This window comes from Tasmannia lanceolata, unplaced genomic scaffold (genome assembly GCF_043159265.1).
Source record: "Tasmannia lanceolata isolate RefF3 unplaced genomic scaffold, GAP_Taslan_0.1 ptg000006l, whole genome shotgun sequence".
NCBI classification, from domain to species: domain Eukaryota; kingdom Viridiplantae; phylum Streptophyta; class Magnoliopsida; order Canellales; family Winteraceae; genus Tasmannia; species Tasmannia lanceolata.
In genome coordinates, this window is record NW_027518683.1 from 6,692,765 (window position 1) to 6,706,150 (window position 13,386).

The 13,386-nt window shown below is 37.7% G+C and overlaps 1 protein-coding gene across 1 annotated transcript; it reads left to right on the top strand.

The window, feature by feature from the left end:
- The first annotated feature begins 3,291 nt into the window (after positions 1-3,291).
- LOC143879465 (ER membrane protein complex subunit 7 homolog) lies at positions 3,292-11,433 on the top strand. The gene is made up of 7 exons (XM_077381865.1): positions 3,292-3,458; positions 3,614-3,657; positions 6,805-6,913; positions 9,904-9,967; positions 10,060-10,176; positions 10,281-10,389; positions 11,108-11,433. The coding sequence occupies exons 1-7, from the start codon at positions 3,376-3,378 to the stop codon at positions 11,191-11,193; spliced, it is 612 nt and encodes a 203-aa protein (XP_077237980.1). The 5' UTR covers positions 3,292-3,375; the 3' UTR covers positions 11,194-11,433.
- The last annotated feature ends 1,953 nt before the right edge of the window (positions 11,434-13,386 follow it).

Here is a 13,386-nt window from a genome sequence, read left to right on the forward strand (position 1 = left end):
AAGAGGTAGTGGCAGACCTAATACAACTTGGGTAGAAACAGTGAGGAATGACCTAAGGGCTAGGAACATAACAGAGAACATGACCTTGGTTAGGATAGAATGGAAGAAATTGATCTATGTAGGTGAACCCAATTAGTGTCAGGATTAGACGTAGTCAATTTGAGCCGGATAGATCCTTTCACCTTCTTCATGGAAATTTTCTATAGGATTCATTAGCCGACCCAACTAGTTTGGGACAAAGGCTTAGTTGAGTTGAGTTGAGTTGAGTATTGAAAGTGAGCAACCACAATTTGAAGGGTAAAGAACCTTTGATTATTGCAAGGGTTGGCAATTATAGCGTTGAAAAACCTATTGGTCATCCCAAAACACTGAATTTACTACTAGAATCACACATTCATATCCAACAACCCAATAAAATGGCATTATATGAACTATGGACCATGCACAAGAAGTTAGACTTAAAGAATCCTAGACAATGAGATTGGACAACTTATGTAATGATACAGACACGACTAAAGAACAAACTAAATCTGTGAACATGGAAGTACAAGTTTATAAGATAATCTAGGGGTTACAAATTCTTTCATGACAAAAGAGGAGTAATAAAAAGTCGGGATGTAAACTTTTCGAATGATATTAGAAATAAGTAACCGTGGGGCAGAGGGGTAATGAACCTTTGCTTATTGCAGGCAATCACAATCATAGGTCCAAATAACCTATTAGTCACCCCAAAACCCCTGAGTCTACCACAGTGATTAAACATTTATATCCAACAACCAATGTTGACTATTAACAAGATACCTAGAGCACCCTTATTTAGATGTGCAGGGAATTTAACCGGGTAGAACTCACCCCTAAAAGCTAGCCGTTAGAGGGAGGGTGCCCATTCCCTTATAACCCACCCACATCCACTAGTTTTAATCGATGTGGGACTATTTGCTTTTGCGTGGAACCCCAACAATCTCCCCCTCCACATGGAAGCAACGTGGGAAGTACGAGATCTTCTCCGAGGGAATTCCACCGTCCTCGGAGGCACATCAGGGTTACCGAGATCTTCTCGAGAGTTACCACGCCCCAGCTCTGATACCATTTGCAGAGAATTTAACCGGGTAGAACTCGCCCCTAAAAGTTAGCCGTTAAAGGGAGGGTGCCCATTCCCTTATAACCCACCCACATCCACTGGTTTTTCACCGATGTGGGACTATTTGCTTTTGCGTTGAACCCCAACAATGATTATCATCTTTATTAGTGTATGAAATGTGTCAATTCGGTAGACTTGGACACAAATAAAATTATACATTCTTGAATTTGGATGAAGCAAGAAAGTCATGTTAGTGAATTGTCCAAACTCTATGAAAGAATGAATTGATTTCATTGAAAAAAATTAGTGCTATGCGACTGTGATTTACCTGAAGGCAAAAATACCATAATTTGTAAATAATGAATACAAAATAAATGCAAGTAACGAGTCCATTGATAAGTTCAAGGCCCGGTTAGTCTTTAAAGGGTATTTATAAATTTTTTTATAAAAATGCATAGATTACTAGGAAACTTACTCGTTTGTCGCCAAGTTTGCCTAGTAAGTATGAGATTGGCATAGTGGTTGATATGGATTTAAGGCTCTTTCATATGGATTTGAAAATGGCCTTATTCTTAGCAGAAAGGTGAGGGCAACTATTTATACGAACCAACCCTAGGTTTTTCGAGTGAAAGGACAAGAGAAAAGGATATACATACTGAAGAAATATATATACGAACTAAAATAGTCTTCTCTTTAATGGTATTTGTCTTTCCATCAGTGAGTTCTTAAACTAGGACATACAGCTGACAAGCTTAATTATTTTATATATGTCCTAAAGAGCGGGAGCAAGTTTCTAATCTTGGTTCTATATGTAGATGATATACTGATTGCGGGAAATGATTTTGAAATGATTAATAGAACTAAGTCAAAACTTAACTCAAGGTTTGAGATGAAAGATAGGAACAAAGCATCGCATGTCTTTGAGATTAAGATTATTAGAGATATGAAGAATAGAGTTGTGTTTAAGCCAAGAAATATTCTTGAATTCACTACTTAAATGTTTTAAAATGTAGAATTATATTCCTCTACTAACACCTCTTATGATGGACCAAAGATTGTCTACAAGTTAATATCTGAAGAGATATGAAAGATCGAGAACTTCTCGAGTTGTTGGCAGCTTGATGTATGCAATGTCGTGTACTAGGTTTATATTAGGCTTATTCAGTAGACTTAGTGAGTACATACCAAAGCAATCATGATCAGGTTGACTGAGAGTAATGAAAAGAATAATGGAATACACCAAGGCTCCGTTTCTTTAGACGTAAAAATGGACATAAAATTTGTTTTGTAAAAATAACATAAAACAAAATTTACATCCATTTTTACATAAAATAAATGGAGCCTAAAAGAACTAAGCAATTAAAATGGTAGTTTCATGTAGAAAAACTTGAGTTCCATGGCTTCTTTGATGTGGAATTCACAGAGATGATAGCAAGTTCACTTTAGGATATGTGTTTATTCTGGGTGGTACGTGTACAACTATTTCTTGGTTAATTAAGGTATATCTTATTAATTAGGGATTTAAGGTTAAACGATACGAACAATCATCCTTATCAACAAAAGTAAATTTGGGCCACATTTGGATACCCGCAAGATTTAGATTTGGATTTCTCACATTTGCGGTTGGGTCAAATCCTTAGATTTCAAAATCAGCTACAAAAGTGAAAGATATCCGATTTTCAAATCTGTTCTACAAGACATTATATGGAAATTAATATTTGTGGCAATTACCTTCACCTTCACTACCCCTCGACCTTCCTGCTGCAGCATACGAACAGTCATCCTTATAACGAAGGTGCATTTAGGCCACGTTTGGATACCCGCAATATTTAGATTTGGATTTCTCACATTTGTAGTTGGATCAAATCCTAAGATTTCAAAATCAGCCACAACAGTGAAAGATATCCGATTTTAATCAGCTACAACAGTGAAAGATATCCGATTCTTAAATCTGTTCTGCAAGACATTATTTGGAAATTAATATTTGTGGCAATTACCTTCACTCTCGCTACCCGTCGACCTTCGTGCCCGCACTGGTTGATCCAGCGGATGCAACCTCTGCATCAGACAATCAACCTCTGCATCAGACATTTCCGTAGCTAACAAGATGAACGCTCCGGATCCTCTTCAGCCTTGCACGTGTACGATGAGAATGGGAGAGTGATCGTAGCATTCATCCACTGCGCTCTTTATTTTGAACATAAAATGACCCAAACGCAATAACGCACGAAAGTCGTAGGCTCGAGATTTTATTTGGCTACAGGAAGAACTCTAGCTTTCTCTGGCTAACTGCAATGGAGAAATCCACAGCGTTTTTATTCTTTTTATTGCTTTTGCAATTCTGCCTCCTTTCTTCGTCCCTTACGATTTCCTCCGGGTATGCCAACTTTTTCTCTAACCCTAATTTCTCCTTTTTATTGAATTTCTACGCAGAGTAGTGATTAGATGTTCGTCTCTTTGTTTGAAAATCTGTTAGGGTTTCGGAAACATTAAAAACTGTTTGAATTACGTGTTTTTTTTTTTTTTTTGTAGGAGTGGAGAAGGTCATAGCATCAATGGCCGCGTGAAGATCGAAGGTGTGGACTAGGTTTCCTTTTCCGTTGATTTTATTTTACTTAGTTATTACTACCTTGGCGATCGTTTTTTTTTTTTTGCTACTTTGGAAGTGTTCTAATTAAAAACCCTCGGCAAATTGTTTGGAAAAAGACAAGAAAAGGGAAAGGGAAAATTGCTTGAATTTTTCTTTGATTTAGATCTGATAGTTTTGCAATTCTTGTATTCAAAATTCTCTAATTAAGTTCTTTGGTTTGACCCTTTGATCAATTTGGGGAGGATTATGTTAGACCACAATTAAGTCACGAGGAGGCCGTTTCATAGGATGAAGTGAAGCTTAGGTTATGGGGATGAGGAGAAGTGGATAGGTGGTTCTATTTCTTGTTACAGTGAGAAGAAGAGGATGAATAGAGACGAAGACTCGAGCCTCCAATAGTGGGAGAGCTCTTTTATTAATCACTTATATAGGAAATTACATTGGTACCGTTATTGAAAGGGTTGCAGAAGGGCGGTCCAATGCACGAGGCTTCCGCCATTGTGGGGTCTGGGGAGGGCTAGATGTATGCAGCCTTACCCTTGCTTTGCAGAGAGGCTGTCTCCATGACTCAATCCCGTGACCGCCAATTCACAATGGAGCAACCTTACTGTTGTGCCAAGGCTCGCTGAAAGGGTTGCAGAAGAAAAGAAAAAATAAAGAAGAATACCGTAATAAAATATACTCTCCCCAGCACTCCCCCTCAAGTTGGTGAATCGATGTCAAGTGTTTAACAAAACATAGCTATCCATATTCTGCATTTGATCTAGCCATTGCATCTTACTTCTTGCTTTTTCCAACTCACTAAATTACTCCAACAAATTTGAAATACCCTAAAGCGAGTTAATGATCGGCACGATCAATTTTTCATTAATTTGGGCGAATCAACGGGGTTTCATCCACTTAGTAGGGCAAAACTCATACCTAGACAAGAATTCAACCAGGGAAAAATGGAGTCAACTCATGGAGTTTTTAACCATGAGTGAAATATCAAGATGCCCACTGTTTTTGTACAAAATGCCATATCTAGAGGAATACTTGAGACACCTCAAATTATGATGAATTTAATAGAATTGGAAGCATAAGCTATAAATAAGCAACGTGGGAAGCAGAAACATGAAGCAAAAGGTCTAAACCGGTGTTTAAAAATGCGGATGCGGCGCGGAACACAGCCAAAGAAAATCCTAGTCGACTACTCGGTTGACGCGGTCATAATTCTGGAGAATCAAAGGAGTGACTCTGTGGGTCAAAATGCGGAACATGGCCAAGGTAAAAAGGAGTCAACTCGGCGTAGTCCACGATGATGCAGGGGAGTTTAACTATGCTATAAACAAGAGAAAATGTCGGAAGCCAAAAGCACTAAGGAAGCGATGAGGAATGTAAAGAGGAAATGTGTGGGAAGTGTCATCGGAAATGATCATGAAGCATGCAATAATTTTCATTAGAAGCAAATGCGAAAGGTACAGAGGCAGGTAGGGTTATAGTAGGTTTGGAATGAAGGGTTAATGTAGCTTAAGATTACAAGTAGTTAAAAAGGACATCACAACTGATTAGAATTACATCTGATTTATAGTTTTACAATCCTTTTGTTTTACTCATTTGGATTTAATATCATGTTTTTGAAAAAAATAATTCAAATTAGTTTATTTGAAACTTAGGATGAGCTTTTTATGCTTCAAATGCACACCATTTCTAAATGGATCCTTTGACATTGCCAGAAGGGGCAACACTCTTTAGAAAAAAAATATATATATATATAATAGGAAGTGTAATCTTAATTAAGAGAGAGTGTTGGAAGTGCGCTTTCGTTAAATTTGGGAAGCGACAAGAATTTAGCTTACAAAGCGAGCTTCCCATCCAACTAAGGAGTTTCCGGTAACTGTGGTACTGCCTCCACATGTGACCTCTTAAAGGCGTGCGTATATTGGTTGACAACACAAACTGTACATGTGAGGCCATGCCTTGTGATAGTGGGTATGTCAACTTACCAACAATATCTTGATATCTCCCTGGACTATCAAGGGGTGTAACATCATCCGTGGACAACTTGTGATTGAGATTCATAGGAGTGTCAATCGATTTTAGTCCAGGTGTTAGACATGTTTCCTTTGTGACCGAAGAACAGCATGAGAGGTAAATAGATTTGTTTAGACTATATGGTAGTTTTTACTTTCCGTGAGATATAAATCCTGGTGGAGAACTCATTATGCAACTCCCCATGAAAGAATGCATTATCAACGTCAAGTTGGTACAGATGCACTTTTGATTAACGACATGCGATGTAGAATGTCATGCTTTGCCAAAAACTTTCCTGCAAGTTTTAATCTACCATGCGATGATTGTTTAGTCAGTAGTGTCTTGCTATGCCAAATAATATTTCCTGCAAGCATAATTTTCATAACGCAGGTCTTTACAAGCCTTGCCCTTTTAATTCTTGAGAAGCAGGTGTAGGATTCTAATAACGCACCCAAATACAACATGTGGCCATCTCCACCTTGGTTGTAGATTTTGAGACTTCATAGGGGCTCCCAAGGGTGCCAATGCAAATTGACGACTGTAGTCCTATCAAATATTAACTAAAAATTATTCAACACAGATTTCGAGATAAATTTGGAGTCTATGTCATAAAAAGCACAATCTTTCTAAGACCCGGAGAAGGTATGTTGAAGTCTCCGTTTCAAGAAACAATGCATAAAGAAATGTACAAATGCCCATTCAATCAGTACACCTATATGTAGTATATATGTATACTTGTATAAAGTTTTGGTATAAGATATGCATGTACGATATAGTATACAAGATTATGCCTTTCAATCTTCCTAGAGAACCGAACATGAATCAGATAGAGGAAAGAGCCTAACCTAAGCAAGACCCACATTTATAGACATTTACAAGTGGAGAAGGGATTTCTTTTCAATTCTAGGGGTGGTAAGTAATGGGTATCTCCATATTATGTCTTTTGGAACACATAGGTGACATTCACATGTGTGTCAAACCACCTAGATTTCTGGGTGAATGTCTTTTGATGACTATGGATAGGGCAACAACATGTTTAATTGCATATTGTTTTTTTTTCCATAGCTTGCTTTGAAGGTGAATATGTTCTTTTTGTGTAATTCAGAACTTGTTTTGGCAGGTATTGGAACTAAAGGGTTCATCCTTCCTGGCAAATCGTCAAATGTTAAAATCATACTCAATGGTGGCCAACAAGTTACTTTTATTAGGCCTGATGGCTACTTTTCGTTGTATCCTACCCCACCATCCTTTAACGCATTACATTTCTATCCTTCAACGCATTACATTTGATGCTCGATGAAATTTTAATTTTTCTTTATTGTAGACATGCAAATATACTCATTGCAAGCACGCACAAGAAATTTGTTTGTGTGATCAAGCCCTTGAAATAATCTTTCTTTCTTGCTGGAACTTCTATTTGGCTTTGTCAACTAAATTTCTATATGATAGAAGTTCTTCCCTAATGCGTAGTTTTTTTTTTTTTTTTTTTTTTTTGTATTATAGATTTCTGATGAATTCTTTCTTAATATCCTTCCAAGGCTTGTTGGAGAATTATTGCATCCACCATCTACGTATATTTATTGGACAAAGTTTATATATGATCGAAGTTCTTCCCAAATGTGTAGTGTTTTTTTTTTTTTTTGTATTAGAGATTTCTGATAAATTCTTTGTTAATATCCTTCCATGTCTTGTTGGAGAATTATTGCATGCACCATCCACATATATTCATTGGTTGACCTCAAGCCTAATTATAGACAGGGGTTGCCTTTTATGATTTTAAATATTATTTGGTGTCTTGAGGTCTTCTCGGCATTGATATATTCACGTTTATGTTCTCTCTTTCTTGGTAGTCATTGGCATTCATGGAGTTGTTGGGCCATCAAAATTAGCAATACTAGAAATTAGTTAGTAGAGTTTTGGGACTTTCTTTCGTGGATTTCGAATAAAAAGTGATAGCCTTCTTCTCGGTTGAGCTACGGGATTGGCAAGGAACCCATATTTTTAACAGATCTACGGCTTGCACTAGTTTTCAGAGAGGGGGATTTGGTGAGGTTGGAGCTCAATGCCAGCTATGAGGGGAGTGGGATTTGGTGAGGTTGGAGCTCAATGCCAGCTATGAGGGGAGTTTCTGGAAATAGCGCAACTTAGGGTAGATCGAGAAACCTTATTCCTAACATGAGTGAGGTCTTTATCTTTTGATGCATATTGTAGGCCCAATGAATGGCATATTTGCCATTAGAACTTTTAGAATTTTTATTTCCATGCCATTTAGTTCCTAGTATTTATATTTCCATGCTTTAGTTTTTAAGGATTTTATTTTCCATGTTATTTTAATTGCCTATATGTAGGCCTCATGTATTAGGGTTTTTAGATTTTGATGATGAGTTAATGAATTGAGAACAAAGATTCTCCCCTGTCCCTCTTCTTCTATTTCTCCCCTCTAATTTCTTGTCTTCTCTCTTCTTTCTTCTAATCTGTTCCCCTTCTCTTATTCTCTTCTTCTTCTCTTCATATGCTTCCTGTCTTTTCCCCTCTTTCTCCTATTTCTCCTCCTTTGGGCAACATCATCTTTGGATTTGCCCCTATGAAGAATATTCGGGACCTGAGATCCCAGACTAGAAAAACCCATGTGAAAGAGGTTTTGTCAAGGAATAGGCCTTCAGTTTTCTCTTTTCAGGAAATGAAGATGGTTGGTTTCTTGGTTGCAGATCTCAAAGAGATTGGATGCCCCGTGGATTTGGTTTCACTACCCTTGACGTAGTCGGAACAGCGAGTAACATCTTAGTAGGATGGGATATTGGAATGTTCTCCCTTGAAGGAGAGTTTGTGGGAGTTTTCAGTATGTCCATTAAGTTGAGGAATGCTATTGCTAGTGGGTTCTGGGCGTTCTCGGCAGCATACGGGTCGATCTAATGGAATAGATGAAAGTAGTAGAGAATATTCAAGACACATGATGAAGTTTCGGACCCAAATTTGAATGCACTCTTTTACGGCTTTGAAAAATTGTTGTTGTCAACATGGTTTGAAATTTCGGTTTCGGCATATATTTCGGTCCTAGCCGAAACCGAAATTTCAGCCAAAATCCTTAAATTTCGGCCGGAATTAGGTAAAGACGCTCGAAATGTCGTTTTTTTTGGCTGAAATTTTGTAAAGGAATAAAAAATTAATATTTTTTATGGAATTTCACCGAAATTACCGAAATTTTGTACGTTTCGGATATGTCAGATTTCGGTCGTTTCAGTGTTGGTGATGACCGAAATCCGAAATTTCGGATTTCGGTCAAAATTTCAAACCATGGTTGTCAATGAACCTTTTGGTGTAAGCCAGTGCATTAGCCATTTTTTCTTATTGTTTCCATTTTTAATTTCGGATTTCGGTCGAAATTTCAAACCATGGTTGTCAATGAACCTTTTGGTGTAAGCCAGTGCATTAGCCATTTTTTCTTATTGTTTCCATTTTTGAATCTGCCCAAAAATAAGGATGGTTAGGTGTTATAATTCTGGCCTTTTTTTTGGTCGAGCTAATGTGGACTTTCAGTTCTTGTGGCCTGTGTGTTGGTATTGAATGACAGCTGAACAAGGAATTTGTTGGAATGTGCTTGTAGTTTTACAATTCAAGGATAGTTATCAGTATATCATTTTATCTGTAGATTGTGCCAGACCTCATTTTCCTAGTTCTGTACTTCTTGCTTGACCGCTCTATAGCTTCTCTTGCTGTTATAATTTCCTGTTGTCAGTCATTATTCTCAAAGAAATTATGATTTTAAGTTTAGGGCAAGTTTCGTTAAACGTAATTTTTTTTGCATGTAATCTTATACGTTAATGGCTTCCAAAGTGGCCTTATTGTCCATTTAGAAATAAGATTAGTTTAAGATATTCTTATTTGCAATTGAGGAATATTATTAGTGGTATTCAATGAGGCCCTTAAATTCCAACCCGCAAGTACGCCATTGCTTGCTGATCGTATCAAGCTCTTTCCATTGGTATACTGAGCTTGGACATAACCATTCATTTGTTACATTTTCTGATATTGTGAGTTTTGGAGTGCAACATTGAATCGGTACTTGTTTTGTTGGGGGCAGAGAAGTATTTTTAAGAAGTTTGAAGAAGAGAGGAAAGTTCATAAAGAATAAATAGGGCTAGTCATTTCTTTTATAGTTTATAGAAATATGCTGGCTAATGGCTCCTTGGGTATTATTCCTTGACCTGCTATTTGAAAGCCACAATGTGCCAGCTGGGACTCATCTTATTGAAGTATCTGCGTTGGGCTATTTCTTTTCTCCAGTAAGGTTCTTATGTTTGCTTTTTCTGTGAGTTCAGATGATATAGTTGTCATGAATTTCATTTCTCATAAACCCCCTCTTATAAATGTTCAGGTACGGGTTGACGTGAGTGCTCGAAACCCTGGTAAGGTGCAGGCCGCACTGACGGAGAACAGGAGGGCTCTAATTGAATTGGTTCTAGAGCCCTTAAGAGAGGAACAGTATTACGAGGTGGGTTAAAGGTTAAAAAATGCAAGCGGTCTAATAGTTACTTACCCTATGATAACTATAGCTGTTGAACTTTACTTGAAGACTCTTTTTACTTGTCTTTACAGATCAGGGAACCCTTCTCAGTAATGTCTCTTGTGAAGAGTCCAATGGGTCTGATGATGGGCTTCATGCTAATTGTCGTATTTCTCATGCCCAAGCTAATGGAGAACATAGGTAATGTACTCTCTTATAAATTACAATTGGTCCAACTACTTTCCATAGTGTTAAAATTTTGGGGGCTTGCTGGTAGCTCACCTGACTTGACTTGGCTCTGGATGCTCTACTGGCCAAGTCTCACCTATCAAAGCATCTCTAAGTCATCTCCCAATTTAGCGCAAATTGTCGTAGTGGATCTGTTTTTTCATTGTCTCACCCAAGTTAGATTGATAGCTTATCCAAGCTAGCTATATTGTTTTTAATTTCTTCGTCATTTTTATTAAAAAAACAAAACACTAAGGGGCCATTTGGATATGTGGATTTTAGAATCTAGGATTATAAAATCCATATTTTAGCTTGAAATTTGTGTTTGGATAGCTAAAATCTTGGATTTTATAATCCACAAACCATAAGAAAACCAGGTTTTGAAATTCTCTCTCGCAGCTCGAGATTTCTAAATCCGAGATTTGAGAAACCACGGCTGGTCCCCCCCCCTTCTCTCTCTCTCTCTCTCTCTCAAAACCATGGGAATTACGATATGTTATCCAAACAGCATATTTTAAAATCCTAGATTGAATAATCGAGCTTTCTTCAATCCTAGATTTTATTTTGACATGCCCAACTCAGAGTTGGTCTGCTGTTGGTGGGTTGGGTCTTGGAAGGTGAAAATTAGTGGCTGCAGATATGGTTCCAGTTGTATTACTTGACCAAGATTTAACTTATTTTCTCCTTTCAGACCCTGAAGAAATGAGGCGAACTCAAGAGGAAATGAGGAATCAAGGAGTTCCTTCCCTGGCGAGTTTGTTGCCAAGGAGTGGTTGAGACCATGAGAACCTCATAAGCTAGAATAGAATCGGGGGACTCAATATTGGGTTTGACAGTCCCTTGCTTGGGAAGGTGAATGATTGGAAGTCTTTATCAGGAATGGTTGCTCTGTAGTCTATTTTTACCTTCATTTTTTGTGCTAGACTTGCTGCATGGACCTTTTTTAATTATTGCTGCATTGTATTAATACGATATTTGTTCTAAGTATGGGATGGGTGACCTACTGGTAGGGATGTCGATTTTTTCTTGGGAAGTCCAAGAGTAGTACTAGGATGGGTGACCTCCTGGTGAAGTACTCGTGTTGCACCCCTCTAATTTTTCTTCTAAAAAAAAAAAAATTGTTCCAAGTAGGGGTGTCGTAAATATCACAGGTGAAAGAGAGAACACAAGTTGGCTACTGAAATTAGTCATGGCATTCTTCTTTGCAGCTATCTGCAATTAGTCATGGCCTTGAATGTGCAATAGTAAGAAGTTCAGGGTGGATACTGTCTTCTTTGGCATGTCACTCTTCTCTGCTCTTCTTTGCTCTTATTTGTTACTGAAATTAGTCATGGCATTCTTCTTTGTACAATAGTAAGAAGATCAGGGTGGATACTGTTTTTTATAGCAGGAATCAGTTCAAGTAAGAAATTGGGGTGCTGTGGAGGAGCAAGTGATCCATAAGATACATGAAAATGCTTGGTACTCGGGGGCATAACTGAAACCGAAGAGTAGCTCTGGGGTGGGGAAAGCTCATTTTTTCAACTGCATAAAATGGGCGTGGAACAAATTTTACGCCCATGTTCCACTTGATGGGCATAAATTTTGTTTTACACCTATTTTACGCAGAAAGAAATAGAGCTGAACGGAATTAGTTTCACCCCACGCAAAATCCATCACCACCCAAAGAGTTTCATATGCTTGTGTAAGCACCCATTTCCCTCAACACCGTTGACAAGAAAGAAAACTCCCTGCTTTTGCCATTCAAAAAAAATAAAAAATCCCTGATTAAAAGAGGAATTTTATTATCCCTTTGTTTGGTGATTTTCAATGGAATATTAGGTAACCAAGGAGAGAGAGAGAGAGAGAGAGCTTTTGTTTTCCCCATTTTTCAGCTACTAGGCACCATCTCCAACTCCTCTACACTTGATAAACTAATATTCCATGAAAAAAAATTCATAGTTGCCAAACATGGCCTTAGCTTTACGAGAATACAGTGGGGAAATGATATTCTCAGTCCCTCTTGTTTGTTTTGTTAAAAATGGCTGCATATTCATCTCCTTTTTTGTCTTTTCCAAAAAAGGGTCTCTATTTTCATAAAAAGACAAACAAAGGGGGTGGAAGTGCTGGAAAAGGGGTTAAAATATCATTTTATCCAACAGTTAGACATGGGGTTGTCAAGGACCATGGTTTGAAATTTCGACCGAAATCCGAAATTTAGGATTTCAGTCAACATCGACACCGAAACGACCGAAATCCGAAATATTCTAAAAGTACAAAATTTCATAAAAAAAATATTAATTTTTTATTTCTTTAAAAAATTTCAGCCGAAATCGGCCCAAAAAAATGACATTTCGAGCATCTTTACAAAATTTCGGCCGAAATTTTGGGATTTCGGCTAGGACCGAAATATATGCGGAAACCGAAATTTCAAACCATGTCAAGGACTCAAGGGACACGTGAGGTTGGTATAAGATTGGAATCATTGGCACGTGCTTCCATTGCCGTCCTTCCATGATGGTGTGAGTGTGACTACTGTCTTTATTTGAAGACATACTTTTATTTCTAAGCTCCCCCTCTGTTGTGACTTGTGACAGATAAGATATACCATTACAAAACGACCCATGTCTTTTACGTTGTATTTGCCTTGGAAGGAAGAAACCCTTTCTAACGAAGGTCACATGTGATTCTTCTCTGTTTCAACTGGGTTGGTCGTGTTCTGCTTTTTAATACTGCTCAGCATTCCCAACTTGAAAGAGACAAGAAAATAAAGGTTCTTGAAGATATTTAAGGTAGAAAAGAAAGGTTCTTTGAATATATTTAAGGTACACTAAAAAGAAAAGGTTCTTTGTAGTCGATAGTTACAAAGTTCGGATTCCCGAACGATTGGAAGATGCCAATCTTCAAAAAATTAAGAAAATGTTTGGAAAGAGTTAAGAAAAAATTCGGGAAATTGTGTGTGTGTGTGTGTGTCTTTTTTTAAATTTTTAT

Excerpts from the sequence above, each read along its gene's own strand:
- LOC143879465 (XM_077381865.1), top strand. The coding sequence starts at position 3,376 with ATGGAGAAATCCACAGCGTTTTTATTCTTTTTATTGCTTTTGCAATTC. Across the intron at positions 3,658-6,804 it reads TGGCCGCGTGAAGATCGAAG|GTATTGGAACTAAAGGGTTC; the intron begins GTGTGGACTAGG and ends TTGTTTTGGCAG. Across the intron at positions 10,177-10,280 it reads GAGAGGAACAGTATTACGAG|ATCAGGGAACCCTTCTCAGT; the intron begins GTGGGTTAAAGG and ends TTGTCTTTACAG.